Source organism: Syngnathus typhle, unplaced genomic scaffold (genome assembly GCF_033458585.1).
Source record: "Syngnathus typhle isolate RoL2023-S1 ecotype Sweden unplaced genomic scaffold, RoL_Styp_1.0 HiC_scaffold_30, whole genome shotgun sequence".
In the NCBI taxonomy this organism is placed as follows: Eukaryota; Metazoa; Chordata; class Actinopteri; order Syngnathiformes; family Syngnathidae; genus Syngnathus; species Syngnathus typhle.
The window spans coordinates 1,030,973-1,044,539 of record NW_026871936.1 but is presented as its reverse complement, the minus strand read 5'-3'; the positions used below and the strand labels follow the sequence as shown (position 1 = coordinate 1,044,539).

Genomic DNA, 13,567 nt, shown 5'->3' with positions numbered 1-13,567 from the left:
AACAACAACTTTATTTCAATTATTTCAATTAAATTTCACAACAGGTCGGAGCAGATTTTATTTTAAAAAAAGCCCATTTAATTGTATTGTTATATGTTGGAATAATTTAAGTAAAGCCTTGTCATTTATTAGTTTATGGCTTTACTTTCATCTAGGTTTTTCTCTTTAGTGACAGGGATTCCTTTTGATCCCTGTGGATTTTATCCTTCCTGTCCTTATGTTACCTGTGTGTTTTTGTTTCTGTAAGAGGCCTTCACTAACAATGAGCAGAGCTTATTTGCATAGGCGAAATGTTCTTATTTGGTTGAAAGAAACTTCATTCCTTTTAGTTAACTGTAGGTTTGGTTCATAGATGGTTACAAGTTATCCCATATTTACTCAATGTTTGTTAAAGTGTTTAGGACAAGTCACTCATTCTTATTGCGTGTTAATTTACTAAGTAGATAAAGTCTAGCCAAGGTTTAGTTGCATTGTTCCACAGGAGTTATCTGATCTCGCTCGGGGACGACTCGGCCAACAACTGGAGGAGAACAGATGGGCAAACTCTGCGGGGGTCACGGGCCGACAATGAAGTGCTAATTCACACCACACTACATTCTTTTGCTAATCAGCGTTGCTACAGACACAATCTCCCCTCCCTTTAGTGTAGCAACGCCTCTGTAACCAGGGAAACCAAAACATTAAATAGAGGAGCACGTGGAGGGAGAACTCAGTGTAAAGGAGGATTTGGCGCCCAATGTTGGGGAGGATAATACGCTAGATCTGGGGGTATATAGGGTACAAGATGGTGTATCGGTCAGAATACAGGAGGCAGCAAAGGACGTTTGGACACAGGGAATGGCCAAAAGGTAGATGGAGGGATGGACAGGTTTATTGAGTAGCAGGATTGAAGGTCATAATAGAATTGCAGATTGATAGAATTGCGGAATGATTGCGGAGTCTGCAATAACAAATAATAAGAATAAAGGTAAAGACAATCCCAAACTAAATATTTCAAATATGGCGCAAACATGCTTTAAATGACCCTAAAGGAAATACAGTATAATAACGTCGTTGCCAACGTACATAGTTGAATTCTAACGCTACGAGTGGCCGCATTATACTTATCTTAATGACACTCATCGTAATGTGGGCAATCGGATGGTCTGGGGAGACCTCTAGTGATCGAAATGAGGAACAGGAATGGCGGCAACAGGAAAGTGTCTCTCGTCCGCGAATCCGCTCAGAGTGCCATACAAGGACCCGAACTGACACGATGGCAACAAATACAAACAAATATACTTATTATACGACAACAACGATCTAGGGCTTACCTTTTGGTCATGAACTCGGCTTTTTTACTTGCTTCAACTATAACTAGAAAACTTCTACCCCACCATACCGCGAACTGCTCTCTTCCGGAGTGCCCTGCTCATGCGCAGAGAACGCCGCGTCACCCCATGGAATCACGTGACATGCGGAGCGGGAAAATAGGCAGAGCCGCTGCCAACACAGACATGCACATAGAACAACACAACATGCAAACGATGTCACAGCCTGTTGTACAGCCGCCCCCAAATGTGCAGGGCACATTTGTTTCAAACAAAGGCTCATCAGTCTTTATGAGAGTCCTGAGTCACTTCCGCTGGGAGGGCTGGTAGCACCACCAGTCGAGCTACTGGTCGGGTGTACTGCCGCCCTTTAATGTCGACATCAGCTGACCTTATGTGGCCATCGTCACTGCGATGAACCTTCGTCACATGACCAATAGGCCACATGGCACGGGGTAACTGTGGCTCGGTGATCATGACCACTGACTTCTCCAGGAGGTCGGGGGGGGAGGCTTGCCATTTCTGTCTTGTTTGCAATCCCGGTAGGTAATCCCTGATGAATCTTGACCAAAACTGGTCGGCAAGGACTTGGGAGTGCCGCCAGCGCCTTCGGCTCAGGATTTCGCTCTTCGGGTAGACGATCTGGGGGAGTGATCCATCAGGCCGCCCCAGTAGGAGGCTGTTGGGGGTCACGGGGTCGACGTCAGACAGGTCAGCAGACACATAGCCCAAAGGTTTTGAGTTGAGAATGGCCTCCACTTCCAACAGGACGGTGGAGAGGACGTCCTCATGGATAGGCTCAGTACCTAGACAGGTGCGGAGTGCAGACTTGACTGCTCGTACTTCTCTCTCCCATACTCCACCAAAGTGAGGGGCTGCTGGGGGGTTGAAGTTGAATTTGATTTTACGTGGAGCGAGTTGACTTTGTAGGGTTGGACACATACTTGTGAAGGCTTCCCGAAGCTCCTTCTCTCCCCCCTTGAAATTGGTCCCGTGGTCTGACCACAGTTCCGAGGGGGTTCCTCTTCTGGCAATGAATCGCCTCAAAGCCATCAGGAAAGCATCGGTGTCCATATTTCGTATGAGGTCCAGATGTACCGCTCTGGTGGTCAAGCACTTGAAGATGAGACCCCAGCGTTTCTCATGGCGTCGTCCAACCTTTACTAACATGGGACCGAAACAGTCCATGCCAGTGGCGTGGAAGGCAGGTTTATGCAACTGGAGGCATGCGGTTGGGAGGTCAGCCATTTTAGGTATGGAAGGCTTGGCCCGCCAGCGCTGACAATCTACACAGGAACGTTGATAGCGACGAACTGCTTCACGGCCGTGAATGATCCAATAGGTCCTCCGCAACTCTGCAAAGACTCGCTCTGGCCCTGGGTGTTTAAGGTCCTGGTCATATTTCTTTATGAGCAGGCGGGTCACAGGGTGTGAGGCGTCGAGGACGATAGGGTGTGGGGTGACCTCGTTCTGGCCCTCTAGACGGCGTAACCGGCCTCCTACTCTGATTAGGTCGATGGAGGTGTCGATGACTGGCGCTAGAGTAAGAAGTCGACTCGAAGTTTTAACAGGCTTCCCTGCAGACAGCTGAGCACAATCGTCTGGGAAGGATTGCTTCTGGGCTCGTTGAAGGATGAGTACTTCAGCTTGTCGGTATTCTTCAGCGGTAGGTGAGTAGATCGGAGGGGCCTGGCCATGAAGCTCCCTTGCAGTAGCGTCCATGAGTTCCTGCCAGGTGTTGCACGTCTTGTCTTGTAGAATGGCAATGTCAGGTGAGGTGACGGTGGACCCACAGAACGTACCTTTCCTTAGTTCAGCGGCATCATCAGGTGGAATACCGTGTGGCATTTCTGGCCAGGTGGTTGGACCCTGTAGAAGGAAGGTGGGTCCTTGTGACCATCGATTGGGCTCCAACAGGGATATCAATGTCTTCCCTCTTGTCAGGTCGTCGGCAGGGTTGTTGTCTGAGTCTACGTAGCGCCAAACAAAGCCTTCCGTAAGCTCCTGGATCTCAGCTACTCTTGACCCTACAAACACCTTGTATCGACAGGATTGCGAGTGTAGCCAGGTGAGTACAGTGGTAGAGTCAGACCACAATACTGTGCTGTGTACTGGGAGAGCAAGCTCTTTCTTGAGGGTGGAAGCCAACTGCGCTGCTACAAGAGCCGCACACAGCTCAAGGCGAGGTACAGAATGCACACGCTTAGGGGCTATGCGGGAGCGAGCCAGAACAAAGGATAAATGTACCTTACCCTGGTTGTCTTCGGTTCGGAGGAAGGCTACAGCCCCGTAGGCCTTTTCTGAGGCGTCAGCAAAGATGTGCACTTGCCGAGTGGTCCCTTCGCGGTGGCTATCCGCAGGCGCATACGGACGTGGCATGGTAATGTCCGGCAGATGCTTGAGCTCCGCCTCCCAACAGGACCAAGCCTGTAGCAGGTCAGGAGGGAGGTTAGGATCGTCCCAACCTCGCTGCTTGTCCCACAGCTGTCTTAGGATGAGCTTGGCGCGAATGGAGAATGGCAGCAGGTATCCCAATGGATCGTACTGTGAGGCTAGGACTCTATAAATGTTCCTCAAGGTTGGTACATCGTAAGGGACTAACCGCTGCTTGTAGCCTAGGGAGTCTGCCTGCCAGTTCCAGCTGAGGCCCAGGGTCGACTCAAACGGGTTGGACTTATCTTGGGCTAGCCACAGGTCTAGACTGGTGGATCTGAGCTCTGAAGGTAGGTGGCTGAGAACATTTGGGTCATTGCAAGCCCACTGTCGCAATTCGAAGCCGCCCGAGGCGAGGAGTTTCCTGAGCCGGTCCACCCGACCCTTTGCTTCGCTGGGTGTAGCCACACTCTGCAGGTAGTTGTCGACATAGAAACAGTGCTCCACGGAGAACCTCATGTCATCGTTTGACTTACTGGGATCCTTGACATGTCTTTGCAGGGCGTATGTCGCACAACATGGGCTACAGGTGGTCCCAAAGGGGAGGACCTGCCATTCAAAGATCTTGGGTGGTTGTTCTACCTCTAGGTCTCTCCATAAAAATCTCAGAAGGGGGCGATCCTCAGGGAGGAGACGGACCTGGTGGAACATCCCTTTAATGTCCCCACTAACTGCAATGGGACCTTCTCGGAACCTCAATAGGACCGCTAGCAGTGAGGCACCTAGAGTTGGGCCTGGTAGGAGGAACTGATTAAGGGACTGGCCCAAAAATTGATGAGAACAGTTAAAGACGAGGCGGTTCTTCCCGTTATGGGTCACGAGGTGATGGGGGATAAACCAGCTCTCCGTTGATGAGGTGTCCTCGCTAATTTCCTGCACTGCGCCTGACTCGATGAGTTTCCGCATCTCCGCTTGGTATGCTTGTCCCTGCTCAGGGTTCTTAAGGAGGCGTCTCTCAGTGCTGCGCAGCAGGGCCATAACTGATTCTTTCGGTGCTTGCAATAGTGGCATAGCCGCATGGCGTAACAGGGGAGTAGCGTATCTAAGGATGCCACTCACCTCGGTACGTCCTGTCTTCGTCTCCAGCAGGGCTATGGCTTGCTGATCCTGCTTGGATCGTGTCACTTCCCTCTCTGGCCTGTAGGGGACTGTATCCACTTGCCAGAGTCTCTCCACATGCCTGTAGAGATCATCCATGGGTGGTGGAACAGAGGTGAACAGGCATTGAGCTGGGTGAGCTGGCCGCCCCGTCGACTGACACGGGCCCTGCAAGGTCCACCCCAGTCTAGTGCGGACAGCTGCTGGGCTACCATGAGGACCAAGCCTGACAGGCTCGATGGGGGTTACGAGGTGGGGCTGGTCTGAACCTATGAGAAGCAAGGGCTTTACTTCTCGGAAGGTAGGAATAGGGATTCCACGCAGGTGCTTGAACTTCCTCTGTAGGTGGCTAACTGGGTAGCTATGTGGGGCTAGATTAAGATGGCTGGCTGTAAAGGCATCAGTGATCTTAAACATAATATTAGGGTTGGTGGGAGAGGAGACCCGGAATGACACTGTATGGCCATGCAAGACTTGGATGTCCGAGCGCACTGTGCGCAGTGGGAGGTCTTCGGGAGCGCCGTTAAGGGCTAGGGACTTAGCAGCGGTGGGGAGCAGCATAGTCCTCTCAGACCCATCATCCAGTATAGCGTAGGTGTCTAACTTCTGACTACCATAGTGCACGTGTACTCGCACCACCTTCAACATGACTCGGTTCCCCACGTGTGGTCGGTCAAGGTAGAAGGACTCGGAGGCACAGGTAGTCAGGCAGCTTTCAGCCTTTGGAGGTGAGTCATCCTTAACTTTCTCAGGTCTTATGTTAATCTCGTGGAGAGCGAGAAGGTGCTTGCCTTGACAAAGGTTACAGGGTTTCTTGAGGTCGCACTGAGCGGCGAAGTGTCGACGGGCACAGCGCCAACACCGCTTGTGCTCTTGGATCCACCTCTTCAGCTCGTCTTTGGTGAGCTGGGCTACACCACTACACTGGCTGAGGTAGTGGTCTGTACTCTCACAATAGGCACAGTATACCTTGGACTTGTCTTTCCCTTTGACAGGTTTCTCTTTAACTAGTTTCACTGAGGGCTCCTGGCTACTATGCAGGACTGCTGTTTGCTTAGCCACAGGACGAATGTTCCATTTAGTGCTCTGCTTCTCCTTGGAGCTCCGGCTACTGGTAGGATCGTCAAAGTCCTGGCACCATGACTCGTGGCGAAGCCACTCTGACAGGTCCCGCAAGGTGGATGTGGCTCCAGATCGAGTGGGCTGGGAACGGCGGAAATCGGCTCGCTGTTCAGGCGGAAGCTTACTCAGTAGGCGAGCTACGTGAGAGCCACAGCTTAGTTCAACTTCTCCTTCGTGGCCCAAGGTCTGGAGGAGACCCACCAGTGATTGTATTTGAAGGGCAAATTTCTGGAACGCCATTGGATCACCCCGCCTGACCTCTGGGCCGTCCAGGACGCTGGATATCTTCTTTAGGGCAAGCTGATGAGGTTGACCATATTTGTCATAGAGAGCTGTCATGGTGTCCGTGTAGGGTGTTGGAGAGTTTAGATAGGCGTCAGATATCAGTTTGGCCTCTTCTAACTTAAGATGGTCTACTAGTACCTGATACTTGAAGAGTTCTGTAGCATTGGAGGGGAGGAGGTTCTCTAATGCTATACGTAGCCGGGCGAACTCACTAGGGTCCGGGAAAGTGAACTTGGGAATGGTCGGTTGGGGTCCTCTGTACACTGGCTCTGGGTATGGAGGTTGCATGTAAGGGGTGGTTCTGTGAGAGTGTGGCACTTGAAGATGTGGTTGACCAGTTGGGGATGCTCCTAGAGGTAAGGGTAAGTTACGTGGCGGTACAGGAGGAACGTGGGAGGACTCACGGCTAGAAGGAATGAACTGTGGATGACGGAATTGGGCTGGTTGTGGCTGAGGCCTGTAGTGTAGAGGCTTGGTCTCCGGTGGAGTCGGGTAAGGAGGTAGCTGATGAGCTCCCAGATTCAAGGCACTGAGGTTGGCGTTTAGGGCTTCCTCGGGTTCAGGCCATGGCGGAGGATCAGGCCAATCCTCCTCTTCCTCTGACTCAGTGAATCTCGAGCTGTTGCTCGTGGTGACGGCCCCATCAGGTGGTTTGGGACTGGAACATGCTGGTAGAGGGATGTTCACTTGACTCATGCCTATTCTTAGAGAGTGGGCCACGTCAATCAGCTGCTGAAGGTCACTACGGGCTTTATTTAGCTCCTTCAGTCCGGCATGGATGGCTTCGTGAGTCTCACGCAGAACCGCATTCCCATCTTGTACGGTGTGGCGGTTCGGGTGGTACTGGTCCTGGTTTGGCTGTTGTTGGTATGACTGGACAGGTGCAGATAAGGTTCTATCATCCGCATTCCTCCTCCGGGTGAAGCTTGAGGCTAGCTGAGGGGCTCTATGCTGAGCAGCATCCTCGAAGCTCTCCGGATGAAATTGAGGTGCACGCAAGGAGATCGTCTGGACTAGTCCCTGCTGTGGGTATGACGGTCTGCCTGTTGGGGTCGGTGTAAACGAGTCCCAACGTGGTTGGCCGCTGTGCTCATATCCCACGTAGTCCACCTCGAAGTCCTGCATCCAAGCTGGGGGGTGCGTCCGACGTTTTGGCCTCACATCCAGGTGTCTTTCTTGATCTTGCTCCATCCTGAACACTATATCCGGCTCGAAGGACCACAATGTAAAGGAGGATTTGGCGCCCAATGTTGGGGAGGATAATACGCTAGATCTGGGGGTATATAGGGTACAAGATGGTGTATCGGTCAGAATACAGGAGGCAGCAAAGGACGTTTGGACACAGGGAATGGCCAAAAGGTAGATGGAGGGATGGACAGGTTTATTGAGTAGCAGGATTGAAGGTCATAATAGAATTGCAGATTGATAGAATTGCGGAATGATTGCGGAGTCTGCAATAACAAATAATAAGAATAAAGGTAAAGACAATCCCAAACTAAATATTTCAAATATGGCGCAAACATGCTTTAAATGACCCTAAAGGAAATACAGTATAATAACGTCGTTGCCAACGTACATAGTTGAATTCTAACGCTACGAGTGGCCGCATTATACTTATCTTAATGACACTCATCGTAATGTGGGCAATCGGATGGTCTGGGGAGACCTCTAGTGATCGAAATGAGGAACAGGAATGGCGGCAACAGGAAAGTGTCTCTCGTCCGCGAATCCGCTCAGAGTGCCATACAAGGACCCGAACTGACACGATGGCAACAAATACAAACAAATATACTTATTATACGACAACAACGATCTAGGGCTTACCTTTTGGTCATGAACTCGGCTTTTTTACTTGCTTCAACTATAACTAGAAAACTTCTACCCCACCATACCGCGAACTGCTCTCTTCCGGAGTGCCCTGCTCATGCGCAGAGAACGCCGCGTCACCCCATGGAATCACGTGACATGCGGAGCGGGAAAATAGGCAGAGCCGCTGCCAACACAGACATGCACATAGAACAACACAACATGCAAACGATGTCACAGCCTGTTGTACACTCAGAATTGATGGAGATTGTAACCGAGTTTCCTCTCTCTATCGTTCTCCTCGCGAGTAAACCTGTTCTGGTTCTTTTCTCCTCTTCCTTCCAGCGTGTGGTTAAATGTCTGATGGTATTTAGACCTAACATTTATTTGGTCCTTCGAGCCGGAAGCCAAAACACCTGAGGATTCCAGCGGGCAGCAGCGGAGATCCAGAAAGACTGCGCGTGGCAGGACCTCCCTAGGTGAGGTCCTAGAATCCTTTTCAAGGGCTGGCTGTCTGCTCCGCCGGCTGGGATCCAAAGGTTGAAGGCAATCCGAGGTGCAGAGGTGAAGGGAACCAGAGGGTGAGTTTGTTTTGTTTTTTAAAAGAATGAGCGGCCGAGGGCTCGTCGCCCTATAAAAGTCCTAGGACAGAACGGAAAGGTCCGTTCTAAAGGTACCAAAACGGAAAGGTCCATTTAAATAAAAGTTACTCAACGGAGAAGTAACTAAACGGAAAGGTCCGTTTAAATAAGAGGACAAAGGTGTCCGGCGGAGAGGTCCGTTTGTAGGGTTAGCGTAGTCCGCGGGAAACAGGAAGTTAAACCGAAAGTCACGCAATACTGTATGATTGAGAGTGTGAATGGGAATACGTATCACTAGATATAGTACTCCATGTTAAAGCAGTGGGGAACACATAACGTGGTTCTGTGGACGCAGTAGGCAAGGATTCTCCACCAGCCACCAGAACGCTGGTAGAAGTGAGAATCACCACAGGATCTTTTCGTTATCCCACTGGAAACACCCGACTTTAGAAACCCTTATGGTTTTACAGTTGGGACCAAATTGATTAAAATGGGGAACGAGAAGAGTAAAACTAAAATCCGAGATACTCTAAAATGTAACGATTCGAAAATAATTGAAAGGCAGGATCTCGACCAACTTAGAAATTTCGATAAATGGGTAAAAAATATATATATATATATATATATATATATATATATATATATATATATATATATATATATATATATATATATATATATATATATATATATATATATATATATATATAAATTTGAGGGACAACTAAAAACAACCAAATTATTAGGACTTAGAGGTGCCATAAACGAAACAACAAAAAGAAATGTTAAAGAAATTAAAGAAGGAATCTGATGATGGAGAGAGAAAGAGAAAGAGAAAGAGAAAGAGAAAGAGAAAGAGAAAGAGAAAGAGAAAGAGAAAGAGAAGAGAGAAAGAGAAAGAGAAAGAGAAGAGAGAAAGAGAAGAGAGAAAGACAGAGAGAGAGAGACAGAGAGAGAGAGACAGAGACAGAGAGACAGAGACAGAGAGACAGAGACAGAGACAGAGACAGAGACAGAGAGAGAGAGATAGAGACAGAGACAGAGAGACAGAGAGACAGAGAGAGAGAGAGAGAGAGACAGAGAGAGAGAGAGACAGAGAGAGAGAGAGACAGAGAGAGCTCAGAAAGCACTGTATTGCAGGTAGGAAGATGATGAGACTGGGCCTAACAGTAGGCAGGCAAGAGAAAACCAAAATTTACAGAGAGCTAGAGAAGAAGGGGGAGGTCTAGAGAAAGTAGAGAAACATGTAGAGAAAACACATGCTATAAATTCAAAACTAAAGATCATAGCAGGAGGTATACATAAATCACACCCTCCATGCGGAAAGAGTAGTAATAGACAAACAAAAACAAAAACAAATGAAAGCTTCAAAAGACACTTTTCCGGTAGACCAATAGAATTCTGGAGTTGCGGGGAAAACGGTCACATGGCACGCGAGTGCACAAATGAACAAAGACAGTTATGACTAGGCCAAAATCAAATCAGATTTCCATGTAATGAAGTGGGAACCTGGCTGCCAAAATTAAAGAGAAATTAGCTTAAATATACAGGAGATATTTGTGTTAAAAGTGTCAGGTTTATTTCAATGACTGAATAACTATTAAGAGAAGAGCAACAGCAAACAAATCACAAGTGAGACAGAATATTAAGTCTTTTCTCGCGAGGAGTGCAGTACAGATAGCTTAATACAATCTCTACACACACACTAAATATCTGTAGGCACTCCCGCTCTTTTTATTTGGATTTGCCCTACCCACAGTGTGAGACAAGCCCCTAAAGAAAGGAGGGGGAAAGCATGTGGGCTTTGCCTCGTAAGGAAAAATCACTAGGTGTTTACATACTAATAAAGACATCTGGGAAGAGGAGTTTGAGTGGACTGGATACAGAAGAGAAAACCTTTGACCTCAAGTAAAAACATAGCAAGGGAAGTTTTACGACATTGTGTAGGATGCAACAAACTAAGTTATTTATTACTGGTTATATACATTCCAACCTAATCCTACGATCAAGATAGTTAGGAAACCCTGACTTTAATGGTCACTTGGAGGTTCATCTGGGGTGCAAGACAGCAATGAGGCATGTTGTCTAACAAAGTGGTCTTTGTTAGAAAGGAACTGTCCTTCCGTGGTACATTATAAAAACAGCAAGGCCAAACAGCAAGCATATAATGCAGTAATATTGCGGTAAGGCATTGATTAGAGAACGCATGATAACATATATATACATTTTTCTAACAATTCCCTCCTGTTTATCATAAGTTCTCAGAGACCATCTTATCACCTAAAAGCGGCCATTTCAAAAAAGATTTTCAGCCGTAAGAACACAATTCATAAGAACAAATTTACACCCGGGAGGAGATTGAGCCTTAATAATCAATGTCAGAGTCGGGAAACAAACCGGACAGGTTTACCAGAGGAGCCTCAAAGATGGAGCCATCGCTAGAGCGACAACCCTCGTCAGTCGCAAAGTCGTCCCCTTGGAGCAACGAAAAAGTCTCAGCTGCTGGAGAGATAGCAGTTGTAATTAACCTGTTAATTAGAGACCGGAGACACGGAATACAACATCATCCACACAAGGTCAAAACAGCAGAAAAAACGGCAAGGGAGACTAGGACCGAGGAAACCAGGGTACGGTACTGTCTGAACACGTTTAGCCAGTCGTTCCAAACCTCCGTGTTCACTCCACTGCGTTCCTTCATTTTCCCATTCAAGGTCCTCAGGCCCTCAAGGGCCTGGGACAGGCTTCCATCAGCGGCAGTATTATTTGGAATGAATGTGCAGCATTGCTCACCAAACATGGCGCAGACACCACCCTCTTTTGAGAGTAGCATATCAAGGGCCATTCGGTTCTGGAAAGCCATGAGGGAAGTCGCGGCCAGTTGGGAGTAGACCGCCCTGAAACCCGCCTCGGTCCAATTTCCAAGCCTCTGCACGTTGTAATGGATGTAGTTGATCCTGTCGACATTTTTGTTAAGAGTACACCACCAACACAGGGTGGATTCAAAACCAGCTGCTATCTGATTCACCAGCTTACACTTATCCGGTACTCCTCTGGGAACACCAATTGCATCAATTTCGGTCAGATCATCGTCGGCTGTCAAATTCAAAGATATTTTGGTTTTTACCAGCTTTTTCTTTTTTCAGATCTTGGGATGTTGATACATATACAATTTAGCTTGACTACATTCTCTGAAAGCAATGGCTTCTTTTTTCTTTCTTCAATGGATATTACTATAAAGAATGCTCTGTCACACATTTCATAATCCAATATACGTGATAGATTTCACACAATCTTTGATCAATGGTGACGGTACAACATAAGGCAATGGTCACAAACCCATACATATGACATATTAAATTTTGTTTGTCTTTACAGCTTGTTTTGCCATTAGCAATCAATTGCTTCGTTTAGCAGTTTACTCTAATACTAGTTACCTGAAACAAATTATCCACATTCACTTTAGATATATTCATCCCATTCTTTAACATCTACAGCGGTTGTTGACAAAGTACACATATAAACATCATACTTTCATGGCAGTCCAGATCTGACACAGCAGATCATCCTGCAAAGGTCAAATTGATCTTTTAAATCGCTACAATGCAGCATAATTTTTTTTGGAGTGATCAATATAAGTTGTTCACTCATCTCTCCCCTACTCATTATGACTTAGTTCCCACAAATACCATATTGCTGAAGTTAACAAAGTGGCAACAAAGATAGCCACCTTACATGCAATAACGTCATTGTTCCATTTTCTTGTTCCCGGCATTTCTCTAAGAGGTAAGGCTCCCTTTGGGTCACTTTTTCCCGATTGAACGTTACCTCAAAAGAAATTACCCTTTTGTAATTTGCAAGGACCACCTCAACTGACCTTTCTGCTATTTTAATGGCAGTTGATGTAATTATCAATATTCAATGTGGCCCTTCCCCCGTGGAAGAACACCAGCGTTTTGCTTTCAATGCTCTTAATGAGAACGTGCTTTGTTCTTTTTGCCTTTAAAATATTAATTATAAATATAAAATGTAAATGCCAAATTTGAATCATCCTTAGTTTCCCACTTGGTTTTAAAACATGGTAATCTATATTGTCGCCCAAACAATTTTTCATACGGGGTTAAACCCACAGTACTTGTAATATTTAGTACAGTTTGACCAGGTCTAAACATTTTGTCCATGATCTTCCATTTTTCCCATGCACATTTTCACACTTTATACCAGTTCTGTCACGAGAATTAATTTCCGAAATCCCATATCTCGGTATTATTTCTTTACATAACGTTTTTGCCACTGTTAAGGCATTCAGTGTTTATGTTGAAGCCAATTCAAACCATTTTGAGAATGCATCTTTAATGACCAGGCAGTATAACCCTGTGGATTGCATGTTAAACAAGCTCTTCAAAAAAAAAATTTTATAACTGTTTTGAATATGAATCAAATTCACATGATGTATAAAGCTGACTGAACTGCCCCATTATCCCTCCTCTTGAGCCATGCGACACACAACCATGGCTCAATATTGCTGCCCGCTTGTATAGGTTTTTTGGAGGATAGGTCAGTCTTCTGGTCATTTATAGATGCCATTCTCTACTCTTGCCCCTCTCTTTGTCCATGATTGAATTTCAATCTATGGACTTTGTCGCTGCACATCTTTAAAAATGTTTCAGTAATTCAATCCGCTTCTTGTGTGTATAAAATTTGAAGCGTCTTTTGCACTGCAGCTATGCGGTTCCGTCCGCAAGCTTGTTACCTCTTGACACCTTATCAGTCTCGTGCGTGCCCTGCACACGTGCACATAGCTATTTGTCGTGGCAATTGGACTGCTTCCACAACTAGCTTAGTTGTAGTTTCTTGTAGTTTCTTTACAATCAGTTTCTCATCGTTTATCACAAGAATCTTAGTAATTTGAACAAAAGTCAAAAAGTATGTTTT

General features: G+C 46.8%; 1 protein-coding gene across 3 annotated transcripts; it reads right to left on the bottom strand.

Moving 5' to 3' along the window:
• Positions 1 to 849: 849 nt before the first annotated feature.
• On the bottom strand, positions 850 to 8,300 carry LOC133147114 (uncharacterized). Of its 3 annotated transcripts, none has more exons than XR_009711514.1 (3): positions 8,073 to 8,300; positions 1,066 to 7,521; positions 850 to 940 (listed from the first exon to the last, which is right to left on the bottom strand). XR_009711514.1 is itself a non-coding variant. In XM_061271200.1 (2 exons), the coding sequence occupies exons 1-2, from the start codon at positions 8,081 to 8,083 to the stop codon at positions 1,593 to 1,595; spliced, it is 5,940 nt and encodes a 1,979-aa protein (XP_061127184.1). In that variant the 5' UTR covers positions 8,084 to 8,300; the 3' UTR covers positions 850 to 1,592. The 3 variants fall into 3 exon arrangements, 1 of the variants encoding a protein (XP_061127184.1); XR_009711515.1 differs by having other exon boundaries at positions 1,314 to 7,521; XM_061271200.1 differs by having other exon boundaries at positions 850 to 7,521.
• Positions 8,301 to 13,567: the final 5,267 nt, after the last annotated feature.